General features: G+C 36.7%; 1 protein-coding gene and 1 long non-coding RNA gene across 4 annotated transcripts; one reads left to right on the top strand and one right to left on the bottom strand.

The window, feature by feature from the left end:
- Positions 1–1338: 1338 nt before the first annotated feature.
- Positions 1339–1627, top strand: LOC129356241 (uncharacterized). The gene is made up of 2 exons (XR_008605383.1): positions 1339–1450; positions 1515–1627. It is a non-coding gene; the product is annotated as an uncharacterized LOC129356241 (long non-coding RNA).
- Positions 1628–2407: 780 nt separating this feature from the next.
- Positions 2408–12937, bottom strand: LOC129356238 (tripartite motif-containing protein 54-like). Of its 3 annotated transcripts, none has more exons than XM_055025839.1 (12): positions 12650–12937; positions 11172–11444; positions 9774–9946; positions 8607–8793; positions 8442–8537; positions 7558–7635; positions 6846–7001; positions 6652–6674; positions 6446–6570; positions 5326–5741; positions 3479–3606; positions 2408–2854 (listed from the first exon to the last, which is right to left on the bottom strand). In XM_055025839.1, the coding sequence occupies exons 2-11, from the start codon at positions 11352–11354 to the stop codon at positions 3520–3522; spliced, it is 1524 nt and encodes a 507-aa protein (XP_054881814.1). In that variant the 5' UTR covers positions 11355–11444; positions 12650–12937; the 3' UTR covers positions 2408–2854; positions 3479–3519. The 3 variants fall into 3 exon arrangements, with proteins under 3 accessions (XP_054881814.1, XP_054881815.1, XP_054881813.1); XM_055025840.1 differs by having other exon boundaries at positions 11172–11412; XM_055025838.1 differs by having other exon boundaries at positions 11172–11409.
- Between the last annotated feature and the right edge of the window lie 442 nt (positions 12938–13379).

Genomic DNA, 13379 nt, shown 5'->3' with positions numbered 1-13379 from the left:
GCTCAGATGATTCATAAATGTGTGCAGTGCAGGAAGATCAGACGTCCAGTGGAAGAACAACTTATGGCTGAGCTTCCAAAAGAACGCTTGGAAGCATCTGCACCATTTACCTATTGTGGAATGGACTGTTTTGGTCCTTTTATTGTTAAAAGAAATCGTAAGGAATACAAAAGGTATGGGTTGTTGTTCACCTGCCTTTATTCAAGAGCTGTTCACATTGAAATGTTGGAGGATTTGTCCACAGATTCTTTTATTAATGGCCTGCGCTGTTTCATTAGTTTGAGAGGAGCCGTTCGCCAGATATATTGTGATCAAGGAAGAAATTTTGTAGGAGCCCAAAATGAGTTTAAACAATGTGGTCCTAAACATTTGGAGTCTTTCCTGGCAGAAAATCAATGTGAGTTCATTTTTAATGCACCATCAGCAAGTCATGCTGGTGGTGTTTGGGAGCGTCAGATACGAACCATTCGAAATGTATTAGCTTTTACTCTATCACAAAACTTGGGAAAACTTGATGATGCTTCATTAAACTTTCTTTTATGAAGCCATGGCCATAATTAATAGTCGTCCTTTAACACTGAAGGGAATGAATGACCCTGGTTCTCTTGAACCTTTAACTCCTAACCATCTGCTTCAGATGAAGTCTGAGTCTGCCTTGCCTCCTGTAGGGAAATTTGTGAGGGAGGATATCTATTCCTCAAAACGTTGGCGCCGTGTGCAGTTTCTGGTTGAGCAGTTTTGGAGTCGGTGGAAGAGAGAATACCTCCAGAATATTTCCATTAGACAAAAATGGCATGTAGTTCGGCGCAATTTAAAAATAAATGATATTGTAATAGTAAAGGGATTTTCTCCCAAGAAATAGGTGGCAGTTGGGTCGTGTTGTTGAAACAATTGTTGATAGCGATGGCTTGGTTCGAAAAGTAAAATTGAGGACAGGAGAACAAAGATCAGGTAGGGATATTATTTCTAAGAGTTCAGTAATAGAAAGACCGGTGCAAAATTGGTGGTGTTATTAGAAAACGATTTGTAAACTTAATGTACACAGACGAGCATGTTTTTAAACAATCTGCATGATTTTTAAAAAAAAAAACCTTTTAAATAATGCATAATTTTAGTAATGGTTCATGCATTATTGGTGGGAGTGTAACGGATTGTAAAATGAAATGTCTAAATTATTTGTAGTTTATTTAAATTAAACAATTTAAATGAATTTCTAATTTAAGACTGTTGCAGATTGTTTATGTATGTTTGTCTGTTTTGGTTTGCATTGTTGGTGATTTATTTGGTTTAATGGTATTTTGTAATGTCTTGGGATTTTTTTTTTAATACGTACCTCACGGGCTGCCGTAGAGAAAGAGGGCAGGGCCTATAAAACTGGGGAATTGCAGTGAACCAAATGAACTGTCAAACGTTGGACTAAGAAATGGCGTTCCCCAGTAAAGGCAGCGAGGTACGTTTTTGTGTGTTGTTGTATTGTTGATTTGTGTTGTATTTTAATATTTGTATTTGTTTAGTTTTCACGGTGATGGTGATGATGATGGTGATGATGATGGAGGTTTTGAAGTCAAGTGACCTGACGATGATCCAGCAAAATCATCAAAGGAGAAATAAAGCCAATATCACCTGTCGAGACCGACTGTTTTTTAATTCAAGTACTGGGGATCAGCTACAAAAACATTAAATGTTTTCTTGGTTCAAAGATAAAACATTTTTTAGAATAAAATTATTTTCTGGTTTTATTTTAAAAATATTTGGATGCCTGAATTTATTTTTGCCTCCTATTGTAAAAAAATAAACAAACGACCACCTCACGCATTGTTGAAGCCAGCAAAAATAGAAAAAATTAGTCCTGAAATTTGAGAGAAGTTTTCCTAATTTTGGTTTAAATATTTGATCCTGGCAACAACTGAGAGAGCAGCTATTAAAAAAGAGCTCTATGAAACAAAAATAATGTCAAATTTAGTGATTTTATGTATTCTGCTACTTCTTAAGGCCATTCAATTAAATTCAAAAATAATTTTTGACCCCAAACTTATATTAAATAAACCATGTGTTATTCTTTAAAATATTAAGAAAACAAAGATAAATCAGTGATTTATCTCCAGGAAGTCTCTGAAAAACATCACCTCTCATACAAATTCAATCTAAAAACATTACTATTGCTCCTTTGAATTGGAAAGTTGTAAAAGTTTGTCCAGATTATTTTCCACACAGGAACTAAAATATTCTGACATACTGTCAAGTATAAACCCTGGTTTTACTATTTAAACATACGAGGCTAAATTTCAATGCTTTTATTTTGAAGGCGTGCCGCCCACGCCGGAAGCTACAGCCTCCAACCGTTGCAGAACCTTCGTTTCTAAAACTTTGCGTGGATAAATGACATCAGAGACATGTTATGATGGGATTTGTCTTTATATTTTAAAACATTCTGTGATTAGAAACGCGTGACTTTATGTTTTAACCCCACAAAATCTACAAAAACACGTTTAAAAACGAGCAAATCTGCTCCAAATTTGCTCTAAAGTCTCCATCCAGCAACACAAGCTAGTAAAAAAAACCCCAAAAATGTACTGAGAGTTTTATACCAAAACCAAAGTTTGGAGCAAAACAAGAAACAATCTGCAGTTTGCAGCAAATCAAAACAGCTACGACGATAAAGAAAATAACTTCCTGTGGCACTCTGGGTTTTAAAAATGATCATGAATGAAGCAAAAGAGCCTCATTTTTCTGATCCTGCTGCAGCCGAGACACAGAAACTGGATCCACCAAGAACCCGGACCAGAGGCGAGGAGGAGGATGATGAAGAGAGAGGAGAACCGGAGGAAGGACAGCTCTGGTTCTCCGTGTTCTTCTGAAAAAAAAAAAAATACATAAATAAAAAAGTAAATTATTTCAAGCCATACCTGCATGGTGTTAGGGCAATTATAAATATTAAGTATTAAGATCTCAGGAAGAAAAAATAAAAGTCATAATTTAAACTTTCAAAATCATAACTATAAGATCCAGACATAATTTTGAGATAATTTTGATTTTCTAAGTCATAATTATGAGATTTAAGGTTCCAATTACTTTGCTTTAAATTTATAATTGTCATATTCACAATCAAAATGATCATATTCAGTCATAATTCTCAGATATTAATTAATAATTAAGCGATACAAAGTCATAGTTCTGATGTCCTAAGTCATATTTATGACACTTAAAGTCATAATTTTGAGATTCTCATGAACAATTATGATTTAGTCATGATTATGCCGCCTTAGAGAATCAGTCACAATTATTCAAATTAAAATTCAAGAATACTTTATTAATCCCAAAGGGAAATTTAATTGATCCTGAAAGTCGAAATTATGACTTTGCGTTGAGCTTTTATTAGTTTTTCTTTCATCCAACAGCCGCAGTCTGAAAGCAAACTGTAGTAGCGTGATTTAACCACAGGATGTCAGTAAAGGGCATTGAAACAGCGCCGCCTGACCTGCGTGGAGGCGCCGGTTCATGTGCGTCTCTCTTCTGGGTTCACAAGTAAATAAAACAGTCGATGTAAGACCAGAACCTCAGCAGGATGACCAGCAAGGCCAACAGGTAGAAAACCAGTGTGACAATCTGGAGGTACAACAGGATGGAAGCGTTATCAAAGCTCCAGCATCCCCAAAACGATTAATTACGAGTTTGACTGGAACTGTTAAAGATAGAAAAAAGGAAAAAGATATAAACTGACATTTTTAGATTAATCTGAAAATATTAATAGGAAAAGCTCTGACTTTTCTGAGCTTAAAAATTTGAAAGAATTTTTTGTTAATTAATATCAAAATTTCTAGAAAAAAATAGGAAGTTTCTGAGTTTGCAAAGTTGAAAATTTGAGTGGAAAAACAATTTTATTTAACAATCAAATAACTATGTTCCCTTCAGTTGTTACAAAAATGCTCTAAATGTCAAATATGACTTAAAAGAATTTTGACTGTGTCAATTAATGCCTTTAAATTGGCTCTTTGTCTCTTTAAAAACTCCAGCTCTTTCTAAAGCGCCACTTTCAGGAAGTCATCCCAATATGGCTCCTCTACTAACTCTTTCACATTTTTACCAGGTTCTTACTGAGCAGTAATGAGCTCAACAGTTCCACCAGGTGTTTGCTAATTGTTGGCTAGCTCGTCCAAAGGATCTGGGTGGGGGAGGAGCTACGTCTAGAAGGCGGGGCTAGTTCTCCCCAGGCATTTTATGCAGCTGAAATGTTGTCATGGAGATTAAATGATTTCTCAAATATGAATGAAAGAATCAAAGCAACACTCCAGGTTTGATTTTGGTGAGAGAAAAACATTAAAACATAAAGGAAAGCTAAAAAAGAGTTGATTTTAAGTTAAGATCATTTTATTAGTCTCCCAGAGAAGAAATTTATCTTGGATTGTTTATATCATACTGCATCTTTAAGAAATACTTACCAAATGCAGAGACAGCTGTTTATTACTATTTTAACAGTTTGTTAGTTTGATTTGGGCCAAAATGAGACTTATTTATCCACCCCAGGTTTACAGGGCAGGAAGTTGTTGGAGGTTTTAAGATGGTTCCTCCAGATTCAGGTTTAAGAAACAGCCGAGACGTGCTGAAGGGGGAATCCCCTGTGGCCTCGTGGCAGATCACCTGCTCTGAAACGTTACTCTTTGGCAGGGTTTCCCAGAGTGCAGCGCTAATGCTACGCTAATAGCTTTGAGCTCCGTCACCTGAAGGAAAGCTCCGTCTGACCTTCAAGAGGAGGGCAGTTATACTTAACATCAGCTCAGCGTCGGGCTGGTCTGGTGGTTATTTTTCTGGTTAACCAATAAATACTTTGAAGGCCAAAGGTGCTTAACAGGAGATTTTTTTACAGAATTTAAACCAGGTGAAGCTAAAACTGCTGCTTGAGTAATTCTGGCCAGATCAGATTTCTTTCTTTCATCTTAAGTTCAAAATGCTCGTATTTTTATGAATTTTTGGATTTTTTCGGTTGTTTCTTTTTCACATCACACAAGTCACATGATCAACAACAAGATTTTACTACCGGAGGAAACGACAAAGATGACAGGAAGTAGTAGGAGGATGATGGTGCGCAGTGTTTTTTTAACAAACTTTACTGTGATTTTGATTCTGTTTCTTATTTAGTTGAAAAAAATGCAAAGCAAAATGATGTTTTCTCTACTTTAGTGGAATATTAGCAAAGTTTTAAAAACATTTTAATGGAAACACAGCCTCTGTTTAATGGACCTCTCACTGAAGGAGCTACACCAGGACTGGTGCGGCTCGGGTCGGTTCTATAAGAGAATAATACCAGAACCGGACCTGATGCCCTACCTGTGGCGTGTTCATCCCCTCCTGGTCTTTCCTCAGGTTTTCCTCTCTCACAGGCTGCTGGGCCTCGGCCCAGACATGCTCCACCTTTCTCTCCACCCTAACCTGACCTGGACCAACATCGCCGGAACCTGGACCATCAGTTTCTGGCTGCAAATGTTCTCCAGTAGACTCTAAAGAACCGGCTTCTGGGCCAGGAACTGCAGGATCTGGGTCCGCTCCCAGTTCATCAAGCTGTAATGGTTCCACTGGTGGAGAGATGGGAGGTGGAAGTGGCTCTTCAGCCGGTTCTTCCAAAGCGTGACGGTCCGGGATTAACAGCTCCTGACATAGTTCCGGTTCTGTGTTCTGGATTAAAGGTCCTTTGCTTTCTTCTGGATCTGGACTGACTTCTGGTTCTTCACAAATGTCTTCAACAACTAGTAAAGAGAAAACACACAATAATCAGGGGTTCTTTGAATACGTCTCAATTAAATCCTAATGTTATTTGGTGAAGCTGACGGAGTCCATAGATTAAACATTTGATGTTAAGAGTGGAAATAAGGGATTACATCATTTTTATGAAAATTCTCCTACGAGTATAATTTTTTTATTTAATTTGATATTTTATCTGAGCAACAACAAAATCTTTATTACAGGAACAAAACCTGCCTGCTAGCCTCACGTTAGGTAGGTGTGTAGCTGTAGCATTGCTATCATACTGTAAATGACCTCATTAGTATTTTCCTCATGTAATTAAGTTGTATTTTTGTTCAATGAAGAAGCTAACAAACGTTAGCTGTACATGCTAACAGCTTCATGCTTTGTTCAGTTAGTTTGTTGTTTTAGTGTCCAGATGACAGAGAAACATAATAAAATATCAGTAAATATTGATTATCGGCCATTACGGAAATATTAATATTGGATACTAATATTGGCCAGTAATATTTTTTAAAAGGATTTATTTGAAGAAGAAATCTATTTTTTATGGCGTTAACTATTATATTTCTCCTTGATATTACAAACTCAACTTATGCTTCTCAATTTCTAAATTTAACTTTGCTCCCAAAGAAGAATTGATTTGTTCTTACACTCTGAAAAGAATAATTTTCCTTTTTTTTTTCAATTTTGTTTTCTTGCTCACCTTTGTCAAAGTCTATGCTCCTCAGCATTTCCTCCTGTTTGCTAAAATTAAACCTGTAGAGACTCAGACGGTCATATCCTGGTGTCAGTGTCTCGGGTGGACTGGCGCTGGACGCTGCAATCACTCTGCAGATGAAGAGGAAAGAAAATAATACGTACAGAGGAAAAAATAATGAGGTGAAGCTTTTCTTTTGCTCTAATACTTACTTAGAGGTCAATTCTTTTGAATTCTAAGAATAGGATGAAAGAAATAAAAGAAATGTGAGAAAATTTCTGTAATAATTCAGATTTATTATGTAAGAACAGAAAAAATTCTAAATAACACTCTGAAAAAACATTTTTTAATGGTGACAATCTTTCTTACATGAGTAGCCGGTTTTACCTGGACAGGTGTGACCCACCTGGACAAACGCAGCCATGTCCAGCTCCGCCATGCTGCTCTCCACGCTTGACAACAGCTTCCTGTTGGCCTCCATGCTATCGCCATAGCAGCGCATCAGCATCTGGGTGTGGTTTACCTTCTCGTCTTCTTCAGAGCTGATTTGTTGCGTCATAACCTTCAAAAATCACAGGAATCAAAGAAGAAGAAGGAACATTTATTTCGCTCAATTTAAAGCAGAAACAGTTTCACTGAAAATAACACAAAACCTCACCGGGTGTTTTTGGTCTCGTTTTAGTACAAATATCTTAATACTCTTGAAATGACACAAATTAACACAGAAGCAATTTTTCAGTACATAAGCTTGTTTTAATACAATAATTCCTTAATATTCCTTAACTGGTATCATGGGGAAAAACATCTTGTTATTGTGAAATAATATTGAGGAATTATTGACTGAAAGCGAGACCTTCTCTCTTGCTGAAAAGTTACTTTTTAATTAGTTTTGCCTCATTTCAAGTGCACTAGAAACTAGGCCAAAATTATTTGGGAAGATTTTGTGTTTTTGCCCTGAAAGGACAAAATTATTCAAAGATATTTAGAGCATGCATTGATATAAACTACATATCAGCCAGTGAGTATTTTATAATGATAAATATTGATGGTGCTTACACAGAAACAAATGTTATGTTGCTTAAAAGTGAAGATAATCAGATAAAAACACAAATTCTGACCTTCCGTCTTTCCTCCAGGATGGAAAACATGCAGCTGAACTTGTCACACAGGTTCTGTTTCTGGGTGTTGTAGCTCTCCTGTACACAATTAAAATACAAATCTGGGAATTAAAGGAAATGTCATACGATCCTTTATTACAAATACAGTACCAAGTCAGTTAGTTTTCATCAAATCTCAGGGTGTTTTCACATCTGATAACACCCTGTTTTTACTGGGAACCAAAACTTAAATATTTGTTACATTTCCTGAGTCAAAGTAACCAAACCGTTTGAGAAACCTGATCCCCTCTTTGCCTGTGGGGCGCTGCACCAAAAATCACTGAAGGAAACGGCTCAAAAACCTCTGAAGAAGATGCTGAGCGCAACATCCTTCTTCACAAATTGTAAACATAAATGGAGTGGCATCAGAATTTAGTGGTTGGAGGATTTCTCTTTTGTCTTTTCCCAAAATGTACGAAGCTTAAAATTTTCCAAATTTGCCAGAAATACTCAGAAATGTTTTTACTTAATCTCAAATTTTCCAGCAAAAACAATGAAATTCTTCAAAGATTGAAAATGTGGCACTTTTGGAAATTGTTGTAAATTTCAATGTTAGGAAATGTTTTACTTTTGAACTTTTCTCGCTTTTTTTTCCCAAGAAAATTCCTGGGATTAATCTAAAATCTTTTATGTTTTTCCCAGCATTATTTCATCAGAAAAAATTCTGGAATTATTATCAAAATGTCAGGGTTTTTAGGCAGGAATTTACTCCTCTATTTGTTCCACCTGCAATTGCCCTAATACACTGTGGTAGTTTAGAATTGCCTTTGATTAATAATTGGAACATTGATCAATATATTGGATGATGGCATCTGACAGAATGTGAAATAAAGCACTTTGAATACCTCCACGGCTCTGCAGGTGTCTTCTATGTCACTGACCAGAGCCTGGACTCTGTCTCTAAACGCCCCCAGAGAACTGATGCCTTCGCTCAGCTCATCCTGCAAAACAAAACATTTATTTTAGCGACGTGGAGCATGAAACGCCTCCAACATGGCGGCTCGGTTCACCTTCTTCTGCTGGTGGACGTCCGTCAGAGGAGCCACCCGGCAGTTCTGATGCGCTCCGAAGACTTTACAGAAAGAGCAGGTGGGAAGCTGGCAGGTGAGGCAGTAGATGTTCAACTTTTCACCTTCGTGATCTGAACAGGTCGCCTCAGCAGGAGGAGGAGGAGGAGGAAGAGGAAGAGGAGGCGCGCTGGAGAGGAAGATACAACATGTCTTCATTCAGGGTCTTTAGTTAATAGGCTGCGTTCACACTGCAGCCTGAAGCGACTGAAACCACCGGCGGCGAGAAAAGTAGCATCTAAAAAATTACTAAAGAGTAAAAAAAGTATTTGGTAAAAAGTCTACTTGGGTAAATCATTCACTACTTAGAAATTACATAATCAGATGGACCAAAATATAAGGTTAAGTGGAAATTTTGGTATTTTAAGGACCAAAATGACAATAATTCATAAAAGTAACAACAAAAAATAAAATCAGTTTCTTTCAATAAAAACTTATGTGTGTCTGGTGACTTTTTGGTTAAGACATGTTTGTATTTCATTTAGTGGGTAGAAAATCCAGACATTTTACTCCAGTAGGAGTAGAAATTCTTCATGATAAAATTACTCAAGTAAAAATAATCAATACATTGTAGTAGAAATTCACCTAAAAATAATTTTTGTTTCAAAACAAATTACTCGAGTAAATGTAGCTAGTTGCCACTAGCTCTTACCAAATTTGATTTTTGTTCTTTTAATGCGACCTGCAACTGATCTGTTCATGACACTCCGAACAACACAAATCAGATTTTTACTCGATATCCGATACATATCCGATCTTTTTAAATGTGACCTGATTCTGTTCGACCAGGCCTCCTTCAGCCTATCGGAATGTCATTGACACTCGACATACGTCACTAATCTGCGTCCATATGAGCGGGAAGAAAAACAGCAAACATGGCGGACGATGCTGAGGATTAAGTTGCCGCCTATGGTCGAAAACTTCAGAATCGTAAGACATGCTACACCGTTAGCATCTATGTTCACTAACTCAAAGACGGAACGTTTATTCTTTTTAATATGGCGGTTGGCAAAACGGTGAGCACGCTCTGTGAGTGACGTCATCGCGCCCTACAAACCGGATGTGTGACACGTAGCCCGGTGTTTGTTAGTTTTAGTGGATTCCCTCCACCTTGGTATTTGGTTGAGCTCCTGTTTGTAGACGTCGATGATGTTTTCGACCAGCAGGTTCCTCTGCAGGCCGTAGACGCCGTGGCGATCCAGCACCACGTCGTGTCTGCAGGTCGGGCAGCGGAAACGGCCGCTGCTCACAAGCATCGTGGTTCTGGCGTGGAACAAAGATGGCTGCCCACGGAAAACAAGACGGAAGTCAATCAATAAAATGATGCTGGAATGTTTGAAATTAACACAAGCTGCTGTTTGTAAAAATAAGCAATGATTCCAGTTATTGTTAGAGAAAAAACTAATTAATAAATGGCGCCGTTTAAACTATTTAGTTCACACTAAGCTTACATAATAAGACCTCACAATAAGACTGAGCTGGGAGCTAAATATGAAGCTCAAAGCTAATTATTTAGTTAGCAAGCTGTTAACTAAATGTTTAGCTTAGTAACTTAATGCTCAATTGGCTGAATAATTAGTCTAATCACTAAACTAAATTTCTAAACTACATATTTAGTTCACAAAATATATTCAGAGTTGCTTTCTTTGTACCTAAATATTTAGTTAGCAAGGTAAATTTTTTGTTTCAAAATAAAACAGTTTTCAAACTAATTAGATTGGAGTTAACTATTTACCAACTAAGTAATCCCTCCTTAATTGAGTATCTATGTAATTTGTCTGTAGTTTAACATTTATTTACAGACTAAATAGTTAATTATTTAGCTTTGTAATTAGATACCCAGTTTACAAACTAAACCCTTAGTTGAGAATTAAGGGTCTAGTTCAAACCACTGATTTTACTTCTGATTCCAATAAGTTTGAGTGAAGATTTTAATCCAGTTTACTAACTAAATGATAATTCTGGAATTAAACATCTATTAACAAACTAAGTAATAAGTTTGTCATTAAATATTTACACATGAATTATTTAGAGATATTTGGTTAAAAACATAATTTGATCAAACTACAATATATATTCATTTTACAAACTAAACTTCAAGTTTACAGTTTAATTTGTAAAGTGATTTTTTACTTCTGCTTCCAATAAGTTTCAAGAGACACTTGAAACCAAGTTCAGAAACTAAATATTTAGTTTGTAAACTGTACATTTAGCTTTTTCATTAAATATTAAGATATAAACTGCGTCAAATATGACTTTGTAAAAATATCTTGTTTTCTTCTTCTCTTGTTTTGCAGTAAACACTGAGGATGGATTAGTTTTGGGTTCCAGTAATTCACAGCGGCTCATCCAGGTGATGGCAGCTGGTTCTGCTGCTGCCATCACACCAGTTCATACCAGTTAACCACCATCATGTCCCAGTTTAGATGCAGATAATCCAAACACACCCTGAATGTGTGTGTGTGTGTTATTCCTGCTATGCGGTGCAGAAACAGTGGCGTGTCTGACCTGATAAAGCTCGTTGGCGCATTTCCTGCACAGGTTGTGTTGGCACGGCAGGATGACGACCGGCTTGCTGAAGATGTCAGCACAGATCGGACACATCAACTGCTTCTCCAGCGCCGCCAGCGCCGCCTCGCGCTCCGCGCCCTGGCTGCTCTGGAGGCAGCTCAGGTCAGCCGACAGAGACATGGCAACCGGCTGATGGGGACAGGAAGTTCGGCTGACTGGCTGTCAGTCAGAGCAGCTGCTGGACACATGAAGAATCTACTAAACTTTCTCCTTTAGTTGATTTGCAGATGAAATTATACAAAAAAATGCAAAATATTAGCATGTTGTTCATTCAATTATTAACATCACAGTTTTAAACTATTCAATTTGTAAACTAAATACTTTGCCACAATTTAAATATTTACATACAAACATTTAGTTAGGAAGTGAAGGTTAATATTCAATAAAATAGTTAGAATAAAATAAAATAGTTAGAATACCGACTAAATATTTTGCACCAAACTAAATAGTTAGCAAATTATATACTTTCTAAGCTTATTTAGTTTACAAACTAAATATTTAGCTACAAACGACGCAGCAGGTTACATAATTAGTTTGATGCAAAATATTGAGTTAACGTGGTATATATTTAACTTAGCAACTAAAGATTTAGCTCCAATTTAAATGTTAAGCTTCAATTTAAATATTTAGCTTGCTAACTAAATATTTGGTTTGCAAGTCAAATAATTAGTTTGAACTTAAATATTTAACTAGCAAGCTAAATGTTTAGTTTTAAGCAAAGAATACAGCTTTGTAGCAAAATATTTAGTTTGAAACTATAACTTGGTAACTAAATAATTAATTTAATGCTAAATATTTAGTTTTTAGCTACCATAATAGGCCCAGTAGCGAGATATTTTTCTCACAAACTAAATACTTAGTTGAGCAACTAAACATTTAGCACTAAGCAAGTAGTTGTTTAGCAAGTTATTATTAGACTTTCAACTGAATAGTAGATTTCTAGTTAGATATTTAGTTTGAACTGGTGACATATGGTTAAAATCCAATTTGAACCCTATTTTTTTTTATAATGCTAAATAACCTACATTATTGCTGTTAGTTTTCATAACACCGGGTTGTGATCCTTACATTTGTGTTTCTGGTTTGATAAAGCCAGAAGTTACTTATTTTGAGCATCTTTTTATTACAAAAGGTTGGAAAAAATCCAACAGGATAAAAATATTAAAAGGAGATAAAAGGTGAGTTTACATGTTAACTTTTTATTCTTGTTTTGTTGCACTTTTGCAAAAGCAGTTGGACTTTAAATAGCCGGCCGCCACCTTAAGGTGAAACTCAACGTTGATCTCTTTGCTCCTGCAGGTTAGTGGGTCACTCTCAGTTGTGTTGCCGCCCAGAATAGACGGCGCAAAAGTTCAACGAGGGCCGGAACCATCAGCATGAAACCAAATGGAGAGGGAAAACTGGCCAGTTCCTACCTGAGCCCGGTTCTCTTCCTGGGTCCGGTTCTCTTCCAGGGCCCGGTTTGTCCTCCTCTTCCTCCTCAGCTTTGCTGCTCAGCCTGTTCAGGACTGCAGCAGCAGAACCAGGATGCACACTGGGGTTCGGACTAGAGTGTGTTGGAGTCAGGTTTCAGCTCCTCTCTCTCTCTCTCACACACACACACACACACACACACACACACACACACACACACACACACACACACACACACACACACACACACACACACACACACACCATGTGAGGAGACGGCTGGTATGTGGACAGATTAAGACCCTGCCATGCTGAGCTCCGTCTTCTGTTACACCCTTAATGTCCCGCGAAAAGGTGCTAAATATGAATTATTATTTTATTTGGCAAAGCAAAGAGCTGATTTTGCAATAATGGAAATGTTTTTTCTGTTAAAAAAATAAAAACCTTTAAATTAATGCAAAAAATAAATTTTTCTGGTGTTGACATGAAAACATCAGAGAAAATATCGGCAGCATAGACGGAAAATAAAAGGAGTAAATTTCTGTCCAAAAACTCAAATCTTTAGTTTCAAAATTTAAAAAAAAAAGTTTAAAAAGTCAAAATGTGCTTGCAATTTTTTTCTGGAAAATGTCAGAAATTTTAAAGTAAACATGACTTTTCACACTGAAATCCACAGGTTTTTTGTCGGAAATTTATGAGCTTATCAGAAAATTTTCAAGCAAATTTTTGACT

This window comes from Poeciliopsis prolifica, unplaced genomic scaffold (genome assembly GCF_027474105.1).
Source record: "Poeciliopsis prolifica strain line A6 unplaced genomic scaffold, Auburn_PproV2 SCAFFOLD162, whole genome shotgun sequence".
Classification (NCBI taxonomy): Eukaryota; Metazoa; Chordata; class Actinopteri; order Cyprinodontiformes; family Poeciliidae; genus Poeciliopsis; species Poeciliopsis prolifica.
Note: the sequence above shows the minus strand (reverse complement) of the source record. Positions and strands in the feature narration are given on the sequence as shown.

Coding starts and splice junctions, on each gene's coding strand:
- LOC129356238 (XM_055025839.1), bottom strand. CDS start 11,354: ATGTCTCTGTCGGCTGACCTGAGCTGCCTCCAGAGCAGCCAGGGCGCG. Junction 6,571..6,651: donor TCAAAAGAATTGACCTCTAA/GTAAGTATTAGA, acceptor CTTCATCTGCAG/AGTGATTGCAGCGTCCAGCG. Junction 3,607..5,325: donor AGGGGATGAACACGCCACAG/GTAGGGCATCAG, acceptor TTGTACCTCCAG/ATTGTCACACTGGTTTTCTA.